This window comes from Lynx canadensis, chromosome E2, assembly GCF_007474595.2.
Source record: "Lynx canadensis isolate LIC74 chromosome E2, mLynCan4.pri.v2, whole genome shotgun sequence".
Classification (NCBI taxonomy): domain Eukaryota; kingdom Metazoa; phylum Chordata; class Mammalia; order Carnivora; family Felidae; genus Lynx; species Lynx canadensis.
The window spans coordinates 51,002,002-51,028,912 of record NC_044317.1 but is presented as its reverse complement, the minus strand read 5'-3'; the positions used below and the strand labels follow the sequence as shown (position 1 = coordinate 51,028,912).

The 26,911-nt window shown below is 51.0% G+C and overlaps 1 protein-coding gene across 2 annotated transcripts; it reads right to left on the bottom strand.

The window, feature by feature from the left end:
- Positions 1 to 68: 68 nt before the first annotated feature.
- On the bottom strand, positions 69 to 25,912 carry CCDC61 (coiled-coil domain containing 61). 2 transcript variants are annotated; one of them, XM_030298025.1, is made up of 14 exons: positions 25,853 to 25,912; positions 18,143 to 18,301; positions 17,824 to 17,906; positions 13,135 to 13,292; positions 11,859 to 12,020; positions 3,229 to 3,439; positions 3,050 to 3,132; positions 2,157 to 2,326; positions 1,964 to 2,039; positions 1,469 to 1,611; positions 1,303 to 1,381; positions 1,071 to 1,122; positions 502 to 577; positions 69 to 394 (listed from the first exon to the last, which is right to left on the bottom strand). In XM_030298025.1, exons 2-14 carry the CDS (start codon positions 18,288 to 18,290, stop codon positions 297 to 299), a joined length of 1,539 nt encoding a protein of 512 aa, XP_030153885.1. In that variant the 5' UTR covers positions 18,291 to 18,301; positions 25,853 to 25,912; the 3' UTR covers positions 69 to 296. The 2 variants fall into 2 exon arrangements, with proteins under 2 accessions (XP_030153885.1, XP_030153884.1); XM_030298024.1 differs by lacking the exon at positions 25,853 to 25,912 and adding an exon at positions 22,510 to 23,115.
- Positions 25,913 to 26,911: the final 999 nt, after the last annotated feature.

Genomic DNA, 26,911 nt, shown 5'->3' with positions numbered 1-26,911 from the left:
ATGACACCCCTCGCCCAATCCTCATTTCCCCCGGCTCCAGCCCCACGCTTCGGTCACACGCTGAAGGATCCCAAGGACAAGTATGTTTATTTACAAAATGCACACCCCCTCCCTCCGCCCCCCAGCCTGCAATGCATGGGAGAGAGGGAGGGGTCAGGGCCTCACACACGGGAGACCCCGGGAGCACCAGCAGGGGAGGAGCCTGAGCCGGGCCGGAAGGACCCGCCAGCCCCGCCCCTCCACACCGAATGCAGCAGTGGGTGGGGGGGTGGAGGGGCAGTACTCCCTGCCCAAGGTCACGACCTTGTGTCCAGACGGTTCATGTATTCCTGCAAGGCCTTCAGGCGGGCGTCTATTTCCGCCATGTCCGCTGCCTGGTGGTCCGAGGTGTACTCTGTGAGCGCAGGTGAGAGGGGTGGGTGTAGGGGCTGTGAGGGCCCAATATGCTGTCCTCAGACTGTGGGGCAGGGGAAGGGGGGACACGTGGAGTCCCAGGCTCACCTTTGATAGGGACCCAGCCCCCCGAATTAGCCGGGCGTCTCTGACGGCGGCCGCGATCCAGAGGGGTGGACTTTTGCTGCAGGAGGAGGCACGAGAGGGGGTTAGGGACCCTCCCTCTAGTCCTGCCCCCCAAATCCACTGGAAATTCTGAACCCGAGGATCTCAAAAAATAAGGGCTGACACCCACTGGCCACTTACTGGATGCAAAATCACCCCCTGGGAGCTTCACCAGAAAGAACCCTCTGAGGTGAATACGATTACCATCCCCATTTAATTGATCAAAGACACTGAGGCTGAGGGACACACAGGCGATAGGAAGGGGGCGGGGCCGGTTTTAAGACCTTCCATTGGAGGCCAGCGCTGGTGCCCTTGGCCACCATCATCTGCCCCCACCCCACGCCCACCCTCCCCTCCGACCCAAGGCTCAAAACATTCGCCACCAGAAGCATTTCGGAGCCACCCCTGCCCACCTGATTCCCCCACAATGGAATCACGGAGGAAAGGGACAGGGGCTTCTGGGAGGTTCATGCCGCCCCCTCCCCCTCCAGGGTCTGGGGAAAGACACTCACCGTATTGGACCCACTCCAGGTTGTGGGGCTGGGAGGCTTCCCGCGGCGAACGCTGCTGACAGGAGACGGTAATCAAGGACCGACCCGAGAAGCCTCCGGCACCTCCCACCTCGCCCTCCCAACGTGGTTTCAAGGCTCCAGCCTCCATCACCCAATTTCCCTGCAAAAGCCTCTTTCCAGCCTTCCCAGACACCCGTTTGGAGGCGGTCTCTTCCCCCAGCCCAAGTTTTACCCTCTAGGGAGGGATTCAGAGAAATCCTCCAACTCGCTGCAGGAGCTGGCGGACGAGCAGCGGCTGCGGAAACTGTCCACTAGAGGGAGAAGGAGAGCGTAAGTCTCCGGCGCTCGCCCGGGGCGCCCAGCCCGCCTGCCGGCCCCGCGCTCTGCAGCCCAGTTACCCGAGGAGCTGCGGTGTCGCGAGCGGTTGGCCGCGTCCCCTCGGCCGGTCACGGCGGCGGGCGGCCGAGTCTGGCGCGACCAGGAGACGGACGGCCCGTCGCCGCTTCCTCCGCTGCCCCGTCGGTTCCGCTGCTGCTGCTGCCTGCGGAACCGCAAAGGAGACGCTCACCCGGCCGCCCAACTAGTGCCAGGAAAGGCGGCGCTGCGCCCCTACGTGGTCGCAGCCGGGGCCAGTGACTCCGCTGAGGTCACGCGGCCTACGTAAGGAAGAGGCACGCGGACACGCAGACCAGGTGGTGGTGGGAGACAAGGAAGCAGGGCGGGTGGGGGGAAGGGTCAGGAGCGGAGGTGGAGTTCAGGTGCAAAGCAGCAGCAGGAAGGGGAGAGACGGAGCAGGTGACAGGTGATGGGAGACCGCGATGGATGAGGGCACAGGCCAGCGGGCCAGTAAAGGACCAGGGATATGGGCAGATAAAGAGGAAATGTGCGCTAACTTCATCTTGATCTCTCTCTGCTTCTTCTCCTTGGCTTTCACAAAGGCCGTGGGGTCGAAACGGGGCACGCGACCACCTAGGATGGGGTGGGAGAGTGTGCAGAGGCTGGGGTCACAGGATCACGCCTCCACAGCTCTAGTCCATTCCCCCTCCTCCCACAGGCAGGGCGGGGCAGGGCCTGGCCGGCACAGACCTGTGGGTGAAGGCGAGGGGCGGACGGGGCGGCCTCGACCCCGGCTCCCCCGACCGCTCTCCCGGGAAGAAGAGCGGGCGGCACCGCGACCACGAGATGTGGAGCGCTCCCGCGACGACGAAGCCCGATCCTCCCGCACCCGGGGCGGCACCACCGGCGGAGTCTGTCTCCTGGGAGCGCAGGACCCACTGTCAGTTTCCCGCCGGCCAGCTCCTATCTCAACTCCTATCTCAAGCCTCTTCTCGGATCACACCATCTCCGAACTTTCTGGTCCATCCCACCATTAACTCCCAGACATTCACGCCCTTGCACACGACCCTCACAGACACCTTACCTTGTCCCACGCTCCCGCCCCTCTCGGAGCCCCAGAGAGCGCCCCAGAAGAACCCGTCTGTCACTTCCCTGCATCCTAACAAACCCCCTTCACCGGGACCCTTCTTCCTGAGCTCTCCCACCGCTCCCTAGAAATCCTTTCCAAAATTCCGTCACCCACCGCAGTAAGTAACAGCAGACATCAACCAGATCCCCACCAGCGGGGCCACAACCTTTCACCGTGTGGCCGCGCCCTTTCGCTCTACGGGATAGCCTCAGGGCCCACCCCTTCCGAATCTCCAGGCCCAGCCTCCTGACACACGCTTCGAGCCCTGCCCATCTCCCCACAGACTCCGCCCACCACGTCTAACTCAGCCCCACGCGGTCCATTAGGTTCCTCCCACCGCTCCGTCCCCGCCCACTCTCAGCCGCCCCACTCAAGCCCCGCCCACACGCCCTGGGCCCCGCCCTCCCCCCTCGACTCCACACCTCCTCCCCAGGCTCCGCCCGTCCAGGCCTAAGCACCCCAGCAGCCCCGTCCCAGCTCCAAGACCCCGCCCACCCCAGACCGCGCCCCTCACCCCCTCTTGTACACCGCCAGCTCGCTGTTCACCGTCCTCAGCCGGGCGCGCAGGCTACGCTCCGACGCCTTCACCTCCTCCAGCTGCCGGGGGAGAACAGGGGCGCAAGGGCCCAGACTGAGGCCGAGGTCCACGCCCCAGCGGCCACCCCCGGCCCGCCGGCCGCCCCGCCCCCTCACCTCCTTGGCCAGGCGCCGGCAATCCTGGCCGCGGCGGCCGGCCCCGCGGTGTCCGAGGCCCCGCTCTTGCCGAAGCTCCAGCTCCAGGCCGCGGACGAGCCCACGCAGCGCCTCAGCCTCCTGGCGCGCCGCCCTCCCGGCCAGAGCCTCCTCTCGAGATCGGCCCAGCTGGGCCTCCAGCTCGCGCTTCTCCGATGCCAGGCGTGAAACCCTGGGGGAAGAGGGTAGAGGGAGGACGACAGAGTTGGGAGGGAGGGCGTGCACGATCCTATCATCCTCACTTCGCCATGGGTGCGGGCACGAACCATTTCACCTGCTCCAGGAACCGGGAATGCAGCCCCACCACTCCAGCCGCCCCCATGGCCCCATAGTCTCTCTTCCCACGGGAGGAGGAACATGGCCATCCATCCCGCGGCGAGGACACAGCCCTGTGAGATCTGATTCCAAAATAAGTCATCAATCTGCCCTTCTCTGTACCCTGAAAGCCTAGCCCTGAGTTCCTGGCCTTACATGGTCTCCCACGCCCCCACCCCTGGCCTCCCAGCCATCACGGCCTCCTATTCACCAGAAGATTCTTTGTAAAATGCAAATCTGATCAGGTCACTACTGTGCTCAAAACCTTCCTCATTGCAGCACTATTTCTTTTTCAAGTTTATTTATTTTTGAGAGAGACAGAGACAGCGGGAGCAGGGGAGGGCCAGAGAGAGACAGGGAGAGAGAGAGAATCCTAAACGGACTCCTCGCTGTCAGTGCAGAGCCGGGGGTGGGGCTCGAACCCACGGTTGGAACCCAGGAAACCTCGAGCTCATGACCTGAGCCAAAATGGAAAGTCCAACACTTAACTGACTGAGCCACCAGGGGCCCCAGCACTATTTTGTAATGTTTATTTATTTATTTTGACGGGGGGGGGGGGGCAGAGGGGCAGAGAGAGAGGTAGAGAGAGAATCCCAAGCAACTTCCTTGCTGTCAGTGTAGAGCCGGAAGGGGAACTCTATCTCACCAACCTTGAGATCATTACCTGAGCAGAAATCAAGAGTCGGAAGCTTGGCCGACAGAGCCACCCAGGCGCCCCGCAGCCCTATTTATAATAGCAAAAGAGTAGAAATAACCAAAATGTATACCAACAGAAAGTAAGCTGAGTTTCTATGATACAGCCACTAAACTGAGTACCACACAACTAGAAAAAGGAAGGAGAAAGAGCTCTATATCCTGTTGCCAAGTGATGGCCAGGATAGAAGTTTAAAAACAGGGCTGAACAATGTTTAATACGTCTCTTTATGCAAAAGAAAAGAGGGGAATTATAAATCATATTATGTTCGTATTTTCAAAAATATGTGAGGATAAATCAAAACTTAAAAAAAAATAGCTTACCTATCAGGGAGAAACCAGTGGCAACAGGGACACAAGTTGGACCCCACTAAATGTACCTTCTTAGGTAACCTCCATGCCCAATATGGGGCTTGAAGTCAAGACCCTGAGATCAAGAGTCGCATGCCCTACTGACTGAGCCAGCCAGGTACCCCCCTACCTTCTTTTTCAGTTCTGACTTCGGAACTCTGAAAATATTGTATTTAAATAAATTTTAAAAAATCAACCCCTAAAACTTTTATTTTTTTGAATGTTTATTTATTTTTGCCAGAGAGAGGGAGACAGAGCATGAGCGGGGGAGGGGCAGAGAGAGAGAGGGAGACACAGAATCCGAAGCAGGCTCCAGGCTCATGACCCATCAGCCCAGAGCCCCACGCGGGGCTCGAACTCACAGACTGCGAGATCATGACCTGAGCCCAAGTCGGACGCCCAACCGACTGAGCCACCCAGGCGCCCCAACCCCTACAACTTTTAAAAAAAACTCGCTCAAATAGATCTAACTGGGTGTAAAAGTTGGTGGCATATTGGAGAATTATGTCAAGGGGCAAAAACAAAACAAAAATAACGTGGGGTGCCCGGGTGACTGTCAGTTAAGCATCCAACTTCGGCTCGGGTCATGATCTCACGGTTCATGGGAGGCTGCTTCGGATTCTCTGTCTCCTTCTCTCTCTGCCCCTCCCCCGCTCGTGCTCGGTCTCTCAATAATAAATAAACGTTAAAAATTAAAAAAAAAAAAAGATCCTCTCACTCTCTCTCACTCTCTTTCTCTCCTTCTGCCCCTCTCTTTTATGAAATGAAATAAAATGAAATTAATTTAGGATCTTGAGATGGGGAGATTATCTTGAATTATCAGAGTGGGCCCTAAATACAATCACAAGTATCCTTACGGGGGTGCCTGGGAGGCTCAGTCAGTTAAGCATCCTACTTTGGCTCAGGTCATGATCCCGCAGTGTACAGGTTCGAGCCTTGCGTCAGGCTCCGTGCTGACAGCTCAGAGCCCGGAGCCTGCTTTGGATTCTGTGTCTCCCTCTCTCTCTCTGCCCCTCCCTGGCTCGCACTCTGTCTCTCTCTCTCAAAAACAAATTAAAACATTAAATTCAAAAAAAATGATAATAACCATAAGTGTCCTTATAAAAGAAAGGTCGAGGAAGATTAGACACAGAAGAGGAGAAGGCAATCTGACCACAGAGGCAGAGAGTGGAGTGATGTGGGATGATGGCAGGCAGCAGAAGCTGTAGAGCCTCTTGTGGGGGAGCATTGCCCAGCTGACACCTGGATCTCAGCCCCAGTGATCTCAGACTTCTGGCCCCCAGAACTGTAAGAGAATAAACTTCTGCTGTTATAAAGCACCAAGTTTGTGGTAATTTGTCACAGCAGCCATAGGAAACCAACATAGCATCAGTTGAGTTTAAATTCATGACTTCAAAAGGATAGTAAAAGCAAAACAACATTCATTGAGCTTCATGGAGGATTTGCAGGAAGCAACTCGTTATTCTGACAAAAGTTAAGTAGAGGGGAAAAAACACAAGCTTTAATCATGCCTTTCTCATAGGAAATATATCTCAGGGAAACCAAATAACTGATGAGAGAGAATGTGTTTCTTTATTGAAAGCTTTCAGCTAACAAAAGCAAAAAAAACTATAGAATTAGATCATTACCATTAACCAACCCCTGATGAAAAATCTATCTAGCTACTGATCATCAGTAACTACTAAAATTCTATATTAAGGGTGCCTGGGTGGCTCAGTCAGTTGGGCGTTTGACTTCAGCTTGGGTTGTGATCTTGCTGTCCACGGTTTCGAGCTCTGCATCAGGCTCTGCGCTGACAGCTCAGAGCCCGGAGCCTGCTTCGGATTCTGTGTCTCCCTCTCCCTCTGCTCCTCCCCCATTCATACTCTATCTCTCTTTGTCTCTCAAAAAATAAGTAAATGTTAAAAACAGAAAACATTTTAAAAAAATAAATAAACTTGGGGCGCCTGGGTGGCGCAGTCGGTTAAGCGTCCGACTTCAGCCAGGTCATGATCTCGCGGTCCGTGAGTTCAAGCCCCGCGTCAGGCTCTGGGCTGATGGCTCAGAGCCTGGAGCCTGTTTCCGATTCTGTGTCTCCCTCTCTCTCTGCCCCTCCCCCGTTCATGCTCTGTCTCTCTCTGTCCCAAAAATAAATAAAACGTTGAAAAAAAAAATTAAAAAAAAAAATAAATAAACTTAAAAAACTTTTTTTAATCTTAAAAAGAAACTATATATTAACAGTTGTCACTTTGCAAGTTTAAATCAATTAGGGATCTGAAAAACATAGATGCCTACATTTTTGGCAAAACACTGAATTTATCCTTTGCAATCCAGAACAAGGCAAGGATGCCACATATCACTGCTTCTTCTCAACACTGTACTGGTGATCCTCACCAATGCAATAAGGCAAGAAAAAGAAATGAAAGATAAGGATTAAGAAAGAATTAACAAAACAGTCATTTGCAGATGAAATGATTATAAACATTAAACATCAAAGGAAATCTACAAATTATTAGAAATAATAAGAAAGCTGGTGGAAGTTACTAGACACAAAATCAACATCTACAGTTAGGGAGGCCTAGGAGGCTCAGTCTCAGTCGCGCTGATGGTGCAGAGCCTGCTTGGGATTCTCTCTCTCTCTCTCTCTCTCTCTCTCTCTCTCTTTGCTCCTCCCGTGCATGTTCTCTCTCTCAAAATAAATAAAAATAAACTTAAAAAATTTTTTTGAAAAATACAATTATATAAACATCTATATCGTTTATATTTAAATAAACCATTTTAAAAAATCACCCAAAGATAGGAAAAGAATCTAACAAAAGTATGATAGAATAACATCATTCAGACATTAAATAAGACCTAAATAAATACCAAGGTATATTGTTTATATATTGGAGTACTCGCTATTTTTTTAAGTAGGTTCCATGCCCAGTGTGAAACCAAATGCGAGACTTGAACTCACGACTCTGAGATCAAGACCTGAGCTGAGATCAAGAGTCAGAAGCTCGGGGCACCTGGGTGGCGCAGTCGGTTAAGCGTCCGACATCGGCCAGGTCAGATCTCGCGGTCCATGAGTTCGAGCCCCGCGTCGGGCTCTGGGCTGATGGCTCGGAGCCTGGAGCCTGTTTCCAAGTCTGTGTCTCCCTCTCTCTCTGCCCCTCCCCCGTTCATGCTCTGTCTCTCTCTGTCCCAAAAATAAATAAAAAACGTTGAAAAAAAAATTTTTTAAAAAAAGAGTCAGAAGCTCAACCAAGTGAGCCACCCAGGCATCCTGTGGAATACTCACTATTTATACAGATTTCAGCTTTCCTTAAATTGTTCTATAGATTCAATGCAATACCAATAAAAATTCTAACAAGTTATGGGGCCCCTGGCTGGCTCAGTCACTGGTGCATCCAACTCTTGGTCTCAGGGTTGTGAGTTCGAGAGCCATGTTGGGTGTAGAGATTAGTTTATAAAAAAATAAAATCTCAAGCCTATTATTCTAAAAAAAAAATCCAACAAGTTTTATGTTTTTGTATTGAAAAACCTATTGATTCTGAAATTTATAAAGAAATGCAAATTTCCAAAAATAACCAAAAAATTCTTAAAATGGAAAAACACAAGTCAGAAGACTTGCTCTACCCAGTATGTCTAATTAGAAAGCTACAATACCTCTAACCTGCATATATGATACACACACACACATACACACACATTATTTGTGATAAAGGTGACAATGACGACACAGTAGGGAAAGGATACCCTTTTCAATAAATGTCATCGGACTGATTGGCCATGTAAAAAAAATATGAAAGAGCCTCTACCTCCCCCAAAATCGACTTCAGGTGGATCGCAGACATAAATGTGAAAAGCAAAAGACAAAAAATTATAGAAGACGATATAGGACAAGATCTTCATGATACTGGGAGAGAAGGATTCTAAGGCAAGACATAACAATTACTAACTTCAGAGAAAAAAACGTATAAGTTAGTCTACATCACAATTAAGAACATCTATTTATCAAAAGACACTATTAAGAGAGTGAAAAGGCCAGCTATAGAGGGCAAGGAGGTGTCTGAAATACATAACATCAACAAAGGGCTCATCTCCAGACTAGATAAAGAGCTCCTGGAAATCAGTAAGAAATAGATGACAAGGGGCGCCTGGGTGGCGCAGTCGGTTAAGCGTCCGACTTCAGCCAGGTCACGATCTCGTGGTCCGTGAGTTCGAGCCCCGCGTCGGGCTCTGGGCTGATGGCTCAGAGCCTGGAGCCTGTTTCCGATTCTGTGTCTCCCTCTCTCTCTGCCCCTCCCCCGTTCATGCTCTGTCTCTCTCTGTCCCAAAAATAAATAAACGTTAAAAAAATAAATAAATAAAAAATAAACCTTTAAAAAAAAAAGAAAGAAAAAGAAATAGATGACAAAAGGAAAATAGATATGACAGGTGAACAGGCAACTGACAAAAGAGGAAATCCAAATGGCTACTTAAATATATGAAAAACTGCTCAACCTCTTGGTAATTAAGTGAACGCAAATGAAAACTACCAAGAGGTATCGACTGGGCTGATGGGAACTTCATAAGAAGGACTCAGATCTCAACCTCAGAACTCATCGGCCCCAACGCCACCTGACGGTAGGCAAGTACATGGCACCCCCAAGGAAGGTGTCTTGCCAGAGACCTAAATCTGATTAGCCTCTAGCGTTAACAGTGACTTCACAGGAAATACAGGGGACAGAGGAATACACTGACCATGGAGATAAAACGAAGTATTTACAGAGGAAATCTGATGTCTGGGATTCGCTTCTCGGGGAGGGGGGAGGGTGTGGATCAAACAAGAAGGGCAAAATGTAGAACACCGTTGAATCTGGGGCACAAATACTTGTGCATCCTACTTCTGTCTACTGTGTGTGCTTGGGATTTTTCCTAATAAAAAACTTCTTAAAATCTGTAGCTCCCCCACCTTCTCCCAGGAGCTCGCCATTTGGCCCCATCCAGCTGATTCCCCCTTCCTCTCCTCTCCTCCCACCTTCCTCTCCCGTGCTGCGTCAGCCAAGCTTCTCTTTACAGATCCAAGTCCCTCCTCCTGCAACACTTTCTCTCATCCTTTAAATGTCACATCCGCTGTCCCCAGCCAGGCTAGGTCATGTCCCTCTGTTCTCTGCTCTCATGCTCTCTGTACATTTCCTTCTTATAGCACCAGTCATTGTAGAGTTGGCATTTATCAGTGTGATTATCTGTCTTCTGTCTGGATCCTTACTCCAGCTGTCTGGTCACCGTGAGGGAACCTGAATTCTGTGGTCGGGCTGTGTCCAACTCTACTCCACTTATTACGAGCTGGGTGACCTTGGGCAGTAGCACCTCACATCTCTGGGAAGTGGAACAATAACAATACCTACGTATAAAGCTGTATAAGAATCTACAGGGTGCTTAGACCATATCTGGCACTGAGTAAGGGCTCTAGAAACATTAACTCAGGCTGGGGAGTGTGCCTGGCACACAGTATGAACTGGATAAACACTGGATGGATAGATGGATGGATGGATGGATGGATGGATGGATGGATAGATGGATGAATGAATCTTGGAGTCTTCCCAAACTCCCTCACTACAGTTAGGAAGAGGAAGTTGGGAAGAGAAAGAAGCCACCAACCAGCTGTAGGATCTCAAGCCATCCTCTCTAGTTCTGGTTGGCTCTGAGCGACAGAGGGCGCCACGCTGTGGCCAGTCCGGGAAATGCATACATCCACACACACCAGAGAGGCCAGAAGGTAGATCCTGAGGATGAAGTGAGGGAAACACTTACCCTGCTTTCCAGCAACGTACAGCCAGGCTCTTCCAGGAAGACCCACAGGGCTCTCCAGCCCCAGGGGCCCCCACCTCCTCCCTGTCAGCCCTGAACACTTAGCCCTGGCCTAGCGGCCTAGCAGCCACCAACATAACACAACAGCTACAGAAACAAAGGGGGCTTGGTGCTGGCTGCACGGATTCAAAATCTAGCCTGGCTATATATTATCTACTGTGTGACCTGCGGCAAGTTCTCTAACCTCTCTGGGCCTCAGTTGCCTCCTCTGTAAAATGGGGGCGAGAACAACGTCTACCTTGCAAGGATCAAAAAACTTAAGTCACGAAGGGGCACCTGGGTGGCTCAGTCGGTTGAGCGTCCGACTCTTGATTTCGGCTCAGGTCATGATTTGACGGTTCATGGGATCAAGCCCTGAGTTGGGCTCAGCACTGATAACGTGGAGCCTGTCTGGGATCCATTTTCCCTCTCTCTCAGTCCTCCACTGGCACGCTCTCTCTCTCAAAATAAACAAACACTTAAAAATAAATAAAAATTTAAAATTGAAATGAAAAAATTAAAAAAAAATAAAGAATAATACAAATAATTAAAAATTAAGTCACAAAGCACTGAGCAAGAATCCTTGGCACACAGTTAAATGCTCTATAAATGTCAGCTACGGTTGTAATTATCATTGTTCTTACACAAATTTTATTTGCCCTTCCCAATGGGCGGGACTTCCTCCAGGTGGCAATGGCGTCCCGGATTCAGCACGCCACAGGGCACAGCATGCAGCAGGCATTCGGTAAATATGCCAAAAAGCCTTTGCTCTCTTCACTTTACTCTGCCAGCCCCTGTGTTTTCACCACATCCAACCAAACACAAAGCCCTTGCACATGCTGTTCCCTCTGCCTAGAACACTCTTCCCCACTCGCTTCACCTGACTCACCCCAAGACCCCAGCAGGCTCCTATTCAGCCTCCTAGAGCACAGACTCCCTTTTCTGCCTAATCCCATCTCTGCTAGCATGCTATTCCCAGGTGGTTATGTGATCAACGTCCATCTGCCCCCTGGGCTGGCCACAACGTGAAGGGCAGGGAGGGGGCCAGCACAAAAGAGGCGCTGAATATAGCCCCACCTCCACCGTCTTTGCACATGCTGTTCCCTTTGCCTGGAACACCTCTCCCTTACCAGGCAGGCTCCAGCCTCCCCTCTGGGCTTCCCAAACTCCATCCACTGGGTATCTTCACTGTCTACAGACAAAGCTATCTCCCCCACTGGACCTGGAGTCCCAGGAGGGCAGGGCCAGGATTGGCTGAATCACTGCTGTGTCCCCAGCACCACCCAGCACAAGGCAGGCACAGAAGAGGGGCTCGGAATAAATGTTTGGTGAACAAGGGACCACCACCCTTCCAATAGTGCTGAGCATAGGGCCAGGCAGTGACTGATGGGATGCCTCTCCCCCCAGCCCCAACCGCATTCGCCTCCCGGACTCACTGTTCCCTCAGGTGCCAGATCTCAGTCTCCCGGGTGTCCCGAGCATCCTGGCCGTCCAGCCCTCGAAGGCGGCCCAGCTCCTCCTTCAGTGAGCGGATGATGCCCTGCAGGACCACAGGGTCCGGCTTGCCCTGGTACGGGAGGGGCAGCGGGTAGTGAATCCTGAGGAAGATTAGAACCGTGGCATCTCAGAGGCCAAAAATCCACCCGAGGGTGACTACCAGACCCTGAGAGCCTTCGAGTAGGAAAATACACAATTCCAAAAACCTCACGTTCCGAGAGGCTTAAGTTCTAAATGCAACTTCCAGCCCCCTCCCTGCGCCCAGACCCCTTGCACCAGCTGGCCGTCCCTGAGACTCCCTTCTAGAGCAATTTTGGAACCCTTGGCATTGATGGGCCGGGTGCAGTCCGAATTAACTTGCTCATCATACGCTGCTGGTATCACGTTACTTGCCACCAAGCAGTCCTAATTCGATTCCATAGGGGTAGATTCTAAATGGCCTGATCTGCGTCACCGCTTAGCAGAGGAAAGGTAGGGCACCTTGATTAACTGCCGTCCCACCAGACGCTATGCTCATAGGACGGACAACTTCCCATTAGAAGATCCGGGAGCTATTATCAAATGGGGGAGATGCTATCCCCTGGCTACCCAACAGCCATTGCCAGCTCCCTCGTCCCTTGCTGCCTCCCACTGTACAGGCTAAAGAGCCAGGCATTGATTTTAGCAACATCCCCTGCACATGACCACTTGTGGCCAAATATTAGGGAAAGGCCACAAGACCATTTCTGGCCAGATATTATAGGAAACCTATTGGGCATCTTTTAGGAACACTTCTATTTTCCTGATTAAAAACAGTAGATGCAATTAGCAAGTACGGCCCAGTTCTCTTCCTCTTGCTTTGATACAGAACCCACGCCTGGAGGGCCAGCAGCCATTTTGTGACCTTGAGGAGATAAGGATGAGGTCCAAAAGCCAACACTTTAAGGATGACAAAAAAGGAATAAAACAGAAGGAGCCCGAGTCCCTAAGGAAACTTCTAGGTAGTAGCCACTTACCTAGACATTTTGTTGGGTGATAAACTATTGTTTGTCTAAAGCACCTGGAATAGTTATGCTACTACTTAGAGCCAAACACAATACCAAATGATACAAACCCCAACAGTGAAGATTCCAAAGGCAACACCCCCACCCCGCCCTCAGGGTTTTCTGAGTTCTAACTACACCCTCTCCTACCCACCCACCAGCCTGAGCCTGGAGCCAAGTCCTTTATCCCCACCTGTCAAACTCCACAGAGTAGATGAGGATCAGGTAGCGCTTGGAGTTGAGCTGGGCTGATTTTGAGGCCAAAGGGCCTGGGCGGCCCCCCATCTTGCGATTCCGCAGGGACTCCAGGTCTGTGTAGGTCAGCAGGTCAAGGGTGACCGACTCACTGCTCTGTTGGAAGAGGACGGGAGGAATGGCCAGGCCCGGAGCACACAACCCACAAAGCCAGGCCACGCCCCACAAAGCCAGGCCACGCCCCATCCATTCGTTGGGCTAGTGGGGCCTTTCCGACACTGAGACAGATGACCAGGATGGCCCTGCCCCAGGGGCTGGCACAAGGACACCAGAGGGAGAAACTGGTAAGAACCTAAATGCTCAACCATGGGGGACAGCTTAGTGCTGTGGCTCTCCAAGTGCTGTCCAAAGGCCCCTGGGGGGGTCCCCGAGACCCTTTCAGGGAATCCACGAGGTCAAGACAATTTTCCTAATAATACTGTCATGGGTCCTTGCCAAAGGCATCAAATGCAAATGTACGAGGAGTCACTGTGTTTTCTGTTGCTCTGCAATCTCAGTGGGGGGCCAGGAAGAAGGAAGAAACAAACAAACAAACAAACAAACAAACAAATGTAACACCAGAAATCAAAAACAGGAGTGGTCTTTTTTTTTTTTTTTTTTTTTTAATAGGCTTCACGCCCAACGCGGGGCTTGAACTCACGACCCTGACTGAGATCAGGACCTGAGCTGAGATCAAGAGTCAGGCACTTGACGGACTGAGCCACCCAGGCACCCCAAACCTAGGAACGGTCTTGACGAATCAGTACAGATTAATTTTATTGAATCTCCATCCTTGAGTACACAGCTCTGTGACAAAATGGGAAATACACATTGTGTCGCGTACCAAAGTACGACAGACAGTTGTCCCAGGAAGAACACTTGTGTAATCGAGCTGGGGGCTAAATTAGCCGCTTTTTCATGGCACACCATTTTTACTTGAAAGAACGACTGACAGACAAAACTACAGTTATTCAGACTTGGCTGTTTGGCAGGCATTTTCTCCCAAAATGAACGAAGTCAGCCCGTCACTTCAAGAAACATAACTGGAGGTATTTGTTGCCAATGAGAAAATTCAAACTTCAAAGCAAAAATTGGCATTTTTGGAAAACTTGGATCGGCCCACTGTGCGCTGGGTAAGCTTCTTGATGTCCAAAGACTTTCCTTGGGGAGATCGATGAGGATATTAACAAATGTGACTTCCTGATACCGGATAATGAAATGTGTCAACACTCGGAGGGTCTACATAACGCAGCGAACCGTATTTTCCAAATGACCGGTGCGTGATATTATAAAATGGGCAAAAGATCCAAGCAAAGTTCAAGGTACATCAATAGAGTTTAATGTAATGTAGAACAAAAAGTTCATTGATATGCTCTCGGACTCCACACTGCGACAAACCTTTGAGAAATGACCACCTGTGCCGATTTAACACGTTAGCAAAGAAGGATGTGCACCATTATCTGATAAAAGCAATTAAAGGACTCCCTCTCCCACTGTGTATCTAGGTGAGGGAGGTTTTTCTGCATATACTTTAACCAAAACATATCACAGCAAGGGTGCCTGGGTGGCTCAGTGGGTTAAGCATCTGACTTCGGCTCAGGTGATGATCTCACGCTGGTGAGTTCCAGCTCCTCACAGGGCTTTCTGCTGTCACTGCGGAGTCTGCGCTTCAGAGCCTCTGTCCCCCTCTCTCTCTGCCCCTCCCCCACTTGCACTTTCTCAAAAATAAACATAAAAAAAAACCACATCGCAACAGACTGAATGCAGAAGCACATATAAGAATCTAGCAGTTTTCAGGGCGCCTGGGAGGCTCAGTGGGTTAAGCATCTGACTCTTGAGTTCCGCTCAGGTTATGATCTCATGGTCTGGGAGTCTGAGCCTCTCATCAGGTTCTGTGCGGACAGTGTGGAGCCTGCTGGGGATTTTGTCTCCCTCTCTCTCTGCCCTTCCCCTGCTTGCATGTGTGTGCTCGCTCTCTCTCTCTCTCTCAAAATAAATAAAAATTTTAAAACTAAAAAAAAAAAAAAAATCTAGCAGTTTTCTATTAAGCAAGACATTAAACAGATTTGCAAAAATGTAAAACCATGCTGTGTTTCCTACTAATTTATTTTGTCTTAGAAAATGTATTTTTTGGGGCGCCTGGGTGGCACAGTCGGTTAAGCGTCCGACTTCAGCCAGGTCACGATCTCGCGGTCCGTGAGTTCGAGCCCCGCGTCGGGCTCTGGGCTGATGGCTCAGAGCCTGGAGCCTGTTTCCGATTCTGTGTCTCCCTCTCTCTCTGCCCCTCCCCCGTTCATGCTCTGTCTCTCTCTGTCCCAAAAATAAATAAATGTTGAAAAAAAAATTAAAAAAAAAAAGAAAGTGTATTTTTTCATTAAAATGTTATTTAATTTAACACCTAACAGGCTCATTATGGCTATTTTAAGTGAACTCATAAATATCTTGAAGTTATTCTCAGTTTTAATTTATAAAACAACTTAATTTACAATACGGCAAACAAATATTGATAGAAAAAGCCTGCATAAACAAAAGCTCTTCGATGGCCTCAATAATTTTTAAGACCACAAAGGGGCCATGATACAAAAAACTGGGTTACATAAATCATGCTGAATGAGCGTAACAGAATACTAAGCAACCACTAACAAGGATGACAAACTCACAAGTTGATGACAATAATAAAAACAGACAATATCTATAAAGCACTTATTACGAGCCAGACGCCATTCTAAGGTTTACACACAGAACTTATTTAATCTTCACAACGCTGTGAAACAGGGACTACTTTATCCCACATTACAGATAGGAAAACTAAGGCATGAAGGGGAAGTAACTGGCCCAGGGCTTCCAGCTAGTAAGCGGCAGTGATGTGTCTGACTTCAGAATTCATGCTCTTGACCATTGTGCTATACTGCCTACACATACACATGAAGTGTTAGCAGTCTGGAGCAGGGGAGATAAGGGGGATTATAAGAGACTGTCAGTTCCAGGGCACCTAGGTGGCTCAGTCAGTTAAGCAGCTGACTTCAGCTCAGGTCATGATTAAGCGGTTCATGAATTCAAGCCCTGTGTGGGCCTCCGTGCTGACACCTCAGAGCCTGAAGCCCGCTTCGAATTCTGTGTCTCCCTCTCTCTCTGCCCATCCCCTGTTCGTGCTACGTCTCTTTCTCTATCAAAAATAAATAAACATTAAATTAAAAAAAAAATAAGAGGGGTGCCTGGGTGGCTCAGTCAGTTGAGCGTCCAACTTCGGCTCAGGTCATGATCATTCGGTTCATGGGTTCAAGCCCCACATCAGGGTCTGTGCTGACAGCTCAGAGCCTGGAGTCTGCTTCAGTTTCTGTGTCTCCCTCTCTCTCTGCCCCTACCCCACTCATGCCCTGTCTCTGTCACTCTCTCTCTCAAAAATAACTACAACATTTGAAAAAAAACAATAAGAAAGAAAGACGGTCAGTTTCTAAGTCACACACTTTAATATGTGAGTGCAAATATCTATAATCAGAGAAATAATGTAGGTCATAGTTTTAAAATGCCTAAATAACACCCTTGCCACTCCAACGTCCAACCTGCTCCCCCCCCAACTGTCAATACTTCTAACTACTTGACGTTATACATTTTTTCAATTTCTGTTTCTCCCACTAGAATGTCCATTTCATAAAGGACAGGAATTTTATCTCTTGTGTTTAGTGCTGTATCCCAACGTCTATCACAGTGCCTGGCACACTATAAATGCTCAGTAAATTACGTGAATGAGTAGCTATACTCACTGATGTGACTAAATTTTTATGAAATATCGTTTAATCTTTTACTTTTTTAACTTTTTAAGTTGATTTATTTATTTTGAGAGAGACAGAGACAGCATGAGTGGGGGAGGGGCAGAGAGTGAGAGCGAGAGAAAGAGAGAATCTCAAGCAGGCTCCACGCTGTCAGCACAGAGCCCGACGTGGGGCTTGAACTCACAAAACTACAGGATCGTGACCTGAGCCAAAACCAAGAGTCAGAGGCTTAAAACCGCCTGATGTGGTTTAATCTTTTCAAAGCAGGTTACAGAGGGGTGCCTGGGTGGCTCAGTCGGTTAAGCGTCTGACTTCAGCTTGGGTCATGATCTCATGGTTCATGGGTTCGAGCCCCGCATCAGGCTCTGTGCTGACAGCCCATAGCCTGGAGCCTGCTTTGGATTCTGTGTCTCCCTCTCTCTCTGCCCCTCTCCCACTCGCCCCTGTCTCTCTCCCTCAAAAATAAACATTAAAAAAAAAACGACTTTAAAAGCAGGTTACAGAATACTTTGGGAAATATATCAACTATATAAAATTATACATCTGCACATACACACACACACACACACACACACACACACACTTTCACAAGTAAACAGAGAAGTGGTGAAACGGCTGGAGTGATTTTCACCAAAATATTAACAGGAATGAGTGTTAGTAGAGTGATTCTTCCTTTCTTCTTGACATTCCTCTGTGACAGGAATTTTCCACATTAGAGTAACCATCACTAGAATCAGAATAAACCGCTTACATTTGGGAAAGAAGAAAAAGACAGGCCTGTCCCTTTAAGGAAAGAGAAGGTAGAGGGCCTTGCATCCGTCAAACAGGCATCCACCTCCCCAGGGATCCACCCCTAGCTCCCAACCTGCCCCTACCTGGGTGAGAGCCGACTCCAGCATGTTACAGAAGATGTTGAACTGTTTGAAGTTCCCTGTCTTGTGAGTCAGATCTTCGATGACTGGGTAGAGAGAAAAGTCCTTCCTGAAGTCTGACCCCCTGCCCAGCCCAAGAGCAATGCATCCAAGCTTTCCGACTTGCCCCCACTCCAGGGCCGAGCCCTCCACCCCCACCCCACCTTAGGGAGTCTGGTCAGGTAGAAGACGCAGATGGGCGGGGTCCTGGGTGACCTCATCTTCCGGGAGAAGGTGATCCCAGGGAAGGACAGGTGAAACCACCCCAGGCAGGCCCACTCACAGCTGGCATCGAACTCGCCCCGCCACTGGTCAGCCGTCATCCGGTCCTCCACCTCCAGCTCCAGCACCTGCCCAGACACCACCACCCGCACGGCATGCTCCACACCCCGGAAGACATAGTCCACCTGTAGGCCGGCTGGCTGGTCCATGGCCAGTGTCGCTGGAGAAAGGATGAAACAGAGACCCAGAGGGGCTGAGAGGCCAGGCTCCAAGGCTGGAAGGCCAAGAATTCATATCCTGGCTTCACCATTCACCAGCTTTGACACCTTGGGAAAGAGATTGCCTCTCTGTGCCTCAATCTCCTCATCCAGAAAACGGGTATAATAACGGAATCTACCTCAGAGTGTTGTCATGATCACTAAATTGCAAAATCCACATAAAAACACTTAGAACTGTGTCCGTGCCCCACGCGTGCTGGCTGACAGGCTATATGACTTCCAACAAGAGAATCGTGATTAATACACTGATATTAATTTATTAATCCTTACGCTCATTATCTATTAATCAGTCACTCATTCATTCAAACATTTGTGGAGAAAAATCAAGCTACAAAGGGAGACAGAGAGTACTGAGGTCAGGCAGAGCAGATTTAAAATTTTCATTTTATTTTATTATTTTTTTTTTAGAGAGAGAGAGAGAGAGAGTGCATGCGAGCAGGAGAAAGGGACAGGGGGGAGTGGGGGGAGGAGAGAGGGAGGGAGAGAGACTCTTAAGCAGGCTCTACACTCACAGCAGAGCCTGAATCAGGGCTCAATCCCATGACCCTTGGATCATGACCTGAGTCAAAATCAAGAGTCAGACGCTCAACCAACTGAGCCACCCAGGCACCTCCAGGCAGGGCAGATTTTTTTTTTTTTTTTTAGTTTTTAAAGTCTATTTATTTATTTTTTGAGAGAGACAGAGAGAGACAGTGCAAATGGGGGAGGCGCAGAGAGAGGAAAGAGGTTCCCAAGCAGGCTCTGCGCTGCCACAGAGACCGACGACGGGCTCGAACTCTGAAACCACTAGATCATGACCTGAGCCGAAACCACGAGTCAGACTTTTTTTTTAATTTTTTTTTTAACGTTTATTTATTTTTGACACAGAGAGAGACAGAGCATGAACGGGGGAGGGTCAGAGAGAGGGAGACACAGAATCTGAAACAGGCTCCAGGCTCTGAGCCGTCAGCACAGAGCCCGACGCGGGGCTCGAACTCACAGACCGCGAGATCATGACCTGAGCTGAAGTCGGCCGCTTAACCGACTGAGCCACCCAGGCGCCCCGAGGCAGACTTTAAATAGGGCGTCAGGAGGCGATCTGTAGAGCATGCAACACGTGATCTCAGAGTTGTGAGTTCAAGCCCTATGTTGGGTGTAGAGTTCACTTAAAATCTAAAAAAAAAAAAGAAAAAAAAAAAGAAAAAACAGGGGGTCGGGGCAGGCCTCTCTGAGGAGGTAACATATGGGCAGAGAACTGAAGGAAGTCAGGGAGCAAGTCACATGGCTGTCCAGGGAAAGGGGACCAAGTCGAGAGAACAGCCAGTGCCATATATTATATACAATGAAATTAATAATTGATTTTATTAATTAGTCTGCTGCACACATAAGTACCTTCTCTTAGCCAATAGGGCTACTACTCGCTGTTAGTTCTATGAAGTGGAGGACAGGGTCAGATCTGTGCGTTCGGCGTGGATTTTAGGGAGAGCCCCAGGTTGCTTGAGCTCGTATCTAGCTTCAGGTATGTACACAGACACGGGCAAGTTACTTAATCTCTCTTGGACCCAGATTCCTTCTCTTTAAAGCACATGCTCTCCTGGGTGCTGGGGATACCACGAGAAACCAGATTTCGCCCCTACCCTCAAGAGGGCGGCAGCAGTCAGAGGTATAAAAATGTCGCGCACACACACACACACACACACACACAAAAGTTGCGGGTAGGGCTCCTGGGCGGCTCAGTTGGTTAAGTACAGACTTCGGCCCAGGTCACTATCTCATGGGTCGTGAGTTCGAGCCTGGCACCGGGCTCAGTGCCGACAGCTCAGAGCCTGGAGCCTGTTTCAGATTCTGTGTTTCCCTCTCTCTCTCTCTGTCCCTCCCCCACTCGTGCTCTGTCTGTCTCTTTCTCTCTCAAAAATCAAATAAACATTTTTTAAAATGTCCAAAAAAAAAAAAGTTGACTAGTGGGAAAAAAGGAGATGCTGGGGGTAGGGGTTGCTCTCGTAGCTAAGGTAGCCAGGGAAGGGCTCTCTGAGCAGACGCCTGGAGAGGGGTAAGGAGAGGCCAGGGGAGGGCTCCACGGTGGGATGTTCCTGGTTTATTCTAAGAACAGCAAGGTATAAGCGTGAGGGACGGAGAGAGGGGTAAGTGATGAGATGAGAGAAATACCGGGCCAGATGATGTTCATGCAGGCCTCTGTAAGCCCATAGGAGGATAACAGGGCTCATGTCCTCGGATTGGTGTAAGGATTAAACGACTTAATCCCAATAAAATCCTTGGACAAATCAAGCAATGCCTGACACAGAGCAAGCACTCAATACACACCGGCATTATTATTATTATTATTATTAGTTGTGTTGTGTCTTGAAAGGCAGTACAGAAACAAGGCAAGTCCATTTTCTCCTCAGTGTACAGATGGGGAAACGGAGGCTCGGCAGAAACCCACAGCTGCCCCAGGGACAGAGCTACCAGGACCGCCCCCAACCCAGATCACGGGGACCCCTCCAATGCCTGGTCTCCTTCTCTCCCCCGCAACCTTTGCTCCGCGTCATACTCTCCCCCAAAAAGTCTTCCTAAAGGCTGATATTGGAAAATATAACATTTATGAGGCCAGAAAATGATGAGCCCTGAAACTCTAGGCCAGAGGTCTTTAACCTTTTTAGGAGTCTTTGTGCCTTTGATAGCCTAATGAGATCTCTGAACTCCCCCAGACAAATGAATAACCAACCCTTGGCGAGTAATTTCAAGGGCTCCCAGAATACCACCCTGAGGCCCATCCACAGATTCCCTTTCTCAAAGGCCCAAGGACAACCGCCAAAGCCCCAGACATCCTGGCAGGCACCTCTGACTCTAGACCCAAGTTCATAAATTTATTTGGGGGGGGGGTTTCTCTCGAGTTTGGAACTGGCTGATGAAATCGAGAGACCTCTTCCCCCTGAAAATCCATACTCTCACAATTGGGCACTTTCACATTCTCTGGAGGTTCAGAGGTGGGGTTAATAATCCCTGACCTATGGGCAAACAAACAGCTACACATTTCAACGTAATCCTGCCCCCCCCCCCCCCCCCCCCCCCCCCCCGGCGGTCCTCCGCGCGAGTGCCAGGCAGCGCTGGCCCTGCCCCGCCCGGTGCCCTGGGCCCCGCCCTCAGGCCCCGCCCCTCCGACTCCGCGAACCAATCAGTAGTCGCGCCATTCCGGTTACCACGGCGTTGGAGGTACCGGCAGAAGCCCGCAGGAGCCTTAACAGCTTCACCGCCCCACTCACCACCCAGCTCGCTGTACCAAACTCCAGGGAGACAGAGGAGAAAAGGGGCCCGTCCCATCCCATCTCCACCACCAACCCAGCCCTGCTCTCCTCCCCCACTCCCCCACAGAAGCTCCCCATTCTCTTCCCGAGAATAGCAGCCCTTCCCTAAACCACGGAGCCTTTCCTCATCCAACTGCCGTGAAGTCATTAGCCTCCGGCTCAGTCCCCAGATATTAAGCCCCTGAATATTCTCCCCGAATTCCACTGTCCCCTTACACACACCTGCCCCCCGCACCTCCACAAACTTCGCCCGCTCCCCTTTTCTCGGCCTGATGGGAGCAGCCCTGCCACCTCCACATTCCTTTCCAGACCCCAACTCCCCATCTGGGGATTCTGAGCCTGGAGATTCCGGACTCCTTTCCCCTCCCCGCTGCAGAACCTCCCTCCCTCCATTTTCCAGCCTCACCCCTCCTACCACATTCCGGAAACCAGCCCTCTTCATTCCCTTCCCCACGTCCTTACTGCCATGCGGCTCTCCAAGATGGGGGGCGGGATGGGCCACATTCCCCCTCTCCATACACCAGCCCCCAAGTTCTCCTGGGGTTCCCCCCCCCCATATTTTACCTGAATGTTGCTCCCTCCTGTTATTCCGCCTGGATTCTGCCTGCATATTTGCCCAAGGTTCTACTCCACAGTGAGGCTCTACCCCATTTTCAGCCTGTCTTACTTTCCCCCATATTTCACCTGGATTCTGATCCCTCCCAAATTCTATGTAACCCCCCTCTCCCCCCCCCCCCCATTTTCCATCTCCCTTCCCTGCAGAGCCTTCCCTGAACACCCTGCCTACGCCCCCCCCCCAACCAATTCTGGGATTCTCCAGACCCCGAGCCCCTCCCTCCTTCCCACCCCCCACCTTGTCCTTCTACCTGCATCCTTCATCCTTGCTCGGTGACCAGTGGCCCATCCTGGTTGCTGGTTTCATTCCAGTCCCAAGACTCCTCCTGGCTCCTCTTCTCCGCCTCAGCTTCCCGACCCTGCATTCGAGGCCCCGCCCTCGCCAACCCGTGACGTCAGCCCTTCAACCTTGCGCGCTCCGCGTGGACACCCCAGCACCCCACTCGGGCCCACACAGCTGACCCCACTGCTCGGGCCTCATGACATCATGGCTTCAGCACACACGCACATGCGCACAAGCCCCCTCAACTTTCCGACCCCAGCCCTCTCCCTCTCGTCTTTCACGAAGATGACTCCCCTCTCCGCTGCCAGGGTCACACCACGGTCCCTGGCTCCTCCCCCTCCCAACAGCGCTCCCCGGATATTCCAGATTTCACAGCCCTCGCCCTACGGTGGGGGTGGGAGCCGACCCAAGAAAAATCCACATCACCATCTCCCACACAAGACAGGGGTAAATCACCAGCTCTGGCAGCCCCCACCCCGGGTGGTTATTTCCACCCTCTCCGCAGCGCCCTCCTGCCCCCACCACCACACGTTCCAGCCTGGCCATGACCCAGCCGGCCTCTCCTACGCAGTGTACCCCCCCCCCACATACTATACACACTGGCCTGGCCCCGCCCCCATTCTAAGCTCACCTCACCACCCAGTGGGTGAATTTGAGCCGGCTAGAACTCCCCTCCCTTCGCCCTGCGCTCCCGCAGACTATAGACCAGATCCTTCCACACTGTCCCCCTGGAACACATAAACACGAAAGGTTTCTGGGACTCCCCAGGATCCACACCTCCATAGCGCACACCGCAGCCCATCACCACCCCGTGGGGTATCCAAATCGCCCCCCCCCACTATCCCTCAAAGGCTTTTTGCCTTAGATAAGGACGATGCACACCGATCAACCAGTGACTCATCCTTTAATTCTGCTCTCTGGCAGCTGCTGTAACCATCCCCCATTTTACGGAGGACGAAACTGAGGCTTGCCCAGAATCCTGCAGCGAGGGAAAGGCACACTAGACCCCCTACACATTACCCAGCTACCCTTCCCGGACCACCTTCTGCTTCCTCCCATAACTCCCTGCTCCTTTCCCTCCCAGCACCAATCCTTGTGGGTGGTCTCCTATCTTAAGCATGACACACAGGGACTCCTGGCCTCAGCTCCCATCCCACCACCTGCCCACAGCGTGACCCAGGGCAAGGCACTTAGCCTTTCTGGGCCTTTTCCCATCAGTCAAGTGGGGATAAGAGCTCCCATCTCACACAGGGTGACTGCGGGGATTAAATTAATACTTGGAAGGAGGTTCGAACAGTGCCTGGCTTTCGGTCAGCTGTTTACCATCTGTGCAACTAGCTGATGATTAGTTGACAGACTAGAAACCCAAAATTTTGATCATTCTGGGTCTTCAGCACCGTGGGCCTGGCACAGATCAGGGGCTACTCTATGCAAGATGCCAGGAAAACGGGGTTGTGGGTACTGGAGATACAGCCGAGGTCTTGTCCTCTCAGCTCACCCCTTGTCGCCAGGTCCCAGCTCCAATGTCCACTCCTGCAGGAAGCCCTCCCTGACCCCCAGGCTAGGTGAGGAGCTGTCTCAACCACCAGGCTCCCCAGCACTGCCCAGCAGAGGGCCAGCCACAGAGGGGAGGTTTAACGATGAGACAGCTCCTGTCCAAGCTCTGAACTGGTTTCTCCGAGGGCTGCAGGTGGTTGATGACAATGCGGGATCTTGGGCATGGCCCCAAACCGGCAGAAGCAGAACTTCTGGGGGGGAGGGGGTGGGCCCAGGAATCTGCATTTCCCACAAGCTCCCCCAGCACTGAGATCTGAGACCTTACACCCCTGGACGCCACAGTCTTCCCAGTTTATTACCCCATCTTGACCCCACCACCCCACCCAAGACTCTCCCAATACCTCCCAATATGTCTGAGGAACAATGAGGAGGCCAGGGTGGCTGAAGCCGTGTGAACAAGGGAGAATGGCAGGAGTTGAGGGCAAAGTGGAGGGGGAGCTGGATCTGGTAGGGGCACTACAAGCTTGGCAAGGACTTCTACTGCGTGAGGTGAGAGCTATGGGGTGTCTTGACCAGGGAACACCATGATCTGACTTGTGTTTTAACAGGAACCTCCAACGGGGGGGGGGGGGGGGGGGCGGGTCAAGGGCAGAGGCAAGGAGCCCAGCAAGGAGGCCACTGCAACAGACCAGGCAAGAGCAGGTGATGGCCCGGATCAAAGCAGTAGCAAGGGAGGTGGTGAGATATGGATTCTGGAAGTGCTTTGAAGATAGGCCCGTGAGATGTGCCGATTGACAGATGGCATGTGGGCACTGGAAAAGGGAGAGTCAAGGACAATTCCAAGGTTTTTGTCCTGAGTACCCGAAAGGATGGAACTGACATCAGCTGGGTTTGAAGATTGAAAGGGGGAAATACAAGCTTGATTGGGGACAAGTTTTTAAAGCATGTATGTCAGTTGGACCTCCAAGTAGAGAAGAGTCGGCCGTTGGACAAATGAGTCTGGAGTTCAGGGGAGAGATCCAGACTGCAGACAGGCATTTGGAGACATCATTATATAAAGAGCATGTGAAGCCAAGAGACTGGGTGAGGCCACTAGGTGGGAGATATAGACAAGTAAGAGATGAGGTCACCCTAACGATGATAAAACTGAGGCACAGAAGGTTAAACAATTGGCCCAAAGACACCGTGACGTTCAGTGGCAGGGCCAGTGGCAAAGCCAGCATTTAAACTCAGACAGCCCCAACTCCAGACCCCACACTCTTAACCACTGGTAGGGTTGTTAAGAACTTTCAGAGTTAATTCATTCAAAACCTGGCACACAGTAAGCCCTCAACAAACGCTACGTGTATCGATCACATGCCTTCACACCTCGTTAACACACACCTGCATCCCCGGAGTCCTCACTCATTTCCTCCCTCGATATAGTTCCTCACCTGCCCTCCACCCGAATCAAAGCTTGTAACTCATCGCAAGGACCTCCGCTCCTCCACACTGCGCTGTAATAACCCCTTGCCTTAAAACCTCCCATTAAATCGCAAGGCTATATCACAAGGGCATTTCTGTATTTTACCACCTGCTGTCGCCTGCTTTACACACTTTCCCCATTAAAGACCCTCCTGAGAAATACAAAACATCTCCCCCACTCATATGCTGCCCTCTGCCTTACAAACACTCATCAGAGCGCCCATCCGTGTTAAAGGTCACCCCCTCTCGACTCTTACACTGCCCGCCGCAGCCCACCTTCCCCCAGAGCATCCCCTCCCCCCAAGATCGCCACCCCGGCCCGCGCACCCGCTACTCCCGCCGCCTCTCACCTTCTCCACAGACACCCCTCCTCGCGAGGGGTTCAACTGCCGAAGCTCCAGCCCCGCCCCAAGATCCGGCCTTCTCGCTTCTGATTGGCCCTGGTTTGCTCCCAGCCGAGTTCTCATTAGTCAAAACAGACGCCCGTCACGCCGTGTCCCGCCTCAGAGAAGAGCCCACCCACCAAAGCTTGCAATTGGCCAACTCGGATGAGAGGTTCCTAAATGGGCCGGGTCGTCGGTCTTCTCTCCAATCTTTACTGGCTAATTACTACTGCCAGTCATACAAGGAGGGGTGTTCCTCGGAGGGGAGGAAATCCTGGAAGTAGCCCCTTGACTCCGCCCATCGCCCCCTGCAGCGGAATAGGACGCTCCCACGCGGAGGGGCGGACCAGAGGAGAGCCGGGAACGCATGCGCACAGGCGGGTCTTGGCCGCCGCGGGTCCGGAAGCTGCGGAGAAGTTCTTAGCTGGAAGGCGGGTTTGAGTTTCATCGTTGCTCAGTGTGTTCCAAGTCTACATTAAACACTCACAGGCCTTGGCTTATTTAAACTTAACAACCCTGCAGTGTAGGGGTGCTATGATCCCCATTTTGTTATTAAGGAAACAGTCTCAGAGAGGTACAGCCGCTGCCCGGGGATCGCACAGCTTGAGAACGTATTCCTATTTTGAGCCAGTGAGTCATCAACAGGGCCCATAGAGCTTATAGAATCTGGTGGAGGTGTAGGGGAGGGGAGCATTCCTTAAGAAAAGAAATACAAAGTTACCAACACAAAATTGGGTATGAACATGAAAATGTAGACTATGGAATAATAACAAGTTACACATTTAAAAGAGCTCACAAACACCACAAACGTTGCACAATCCCCAAAGATAACGTAATGTTTTTATTAATTCACTGCCTGACACACCTCTGTGGTTTGTCGCCTACTTTTTTGGCTGCATGTACTTATTTCATAATATCCTGATCTACAGAGAGAACAGTAAATTCTCTTTTCCTCTAGTGTGCTGGATGAAACTTTTTCTTAGTCATTATGGCTTAGAAAAAGTTTCAACTTCACAAGTCCATATT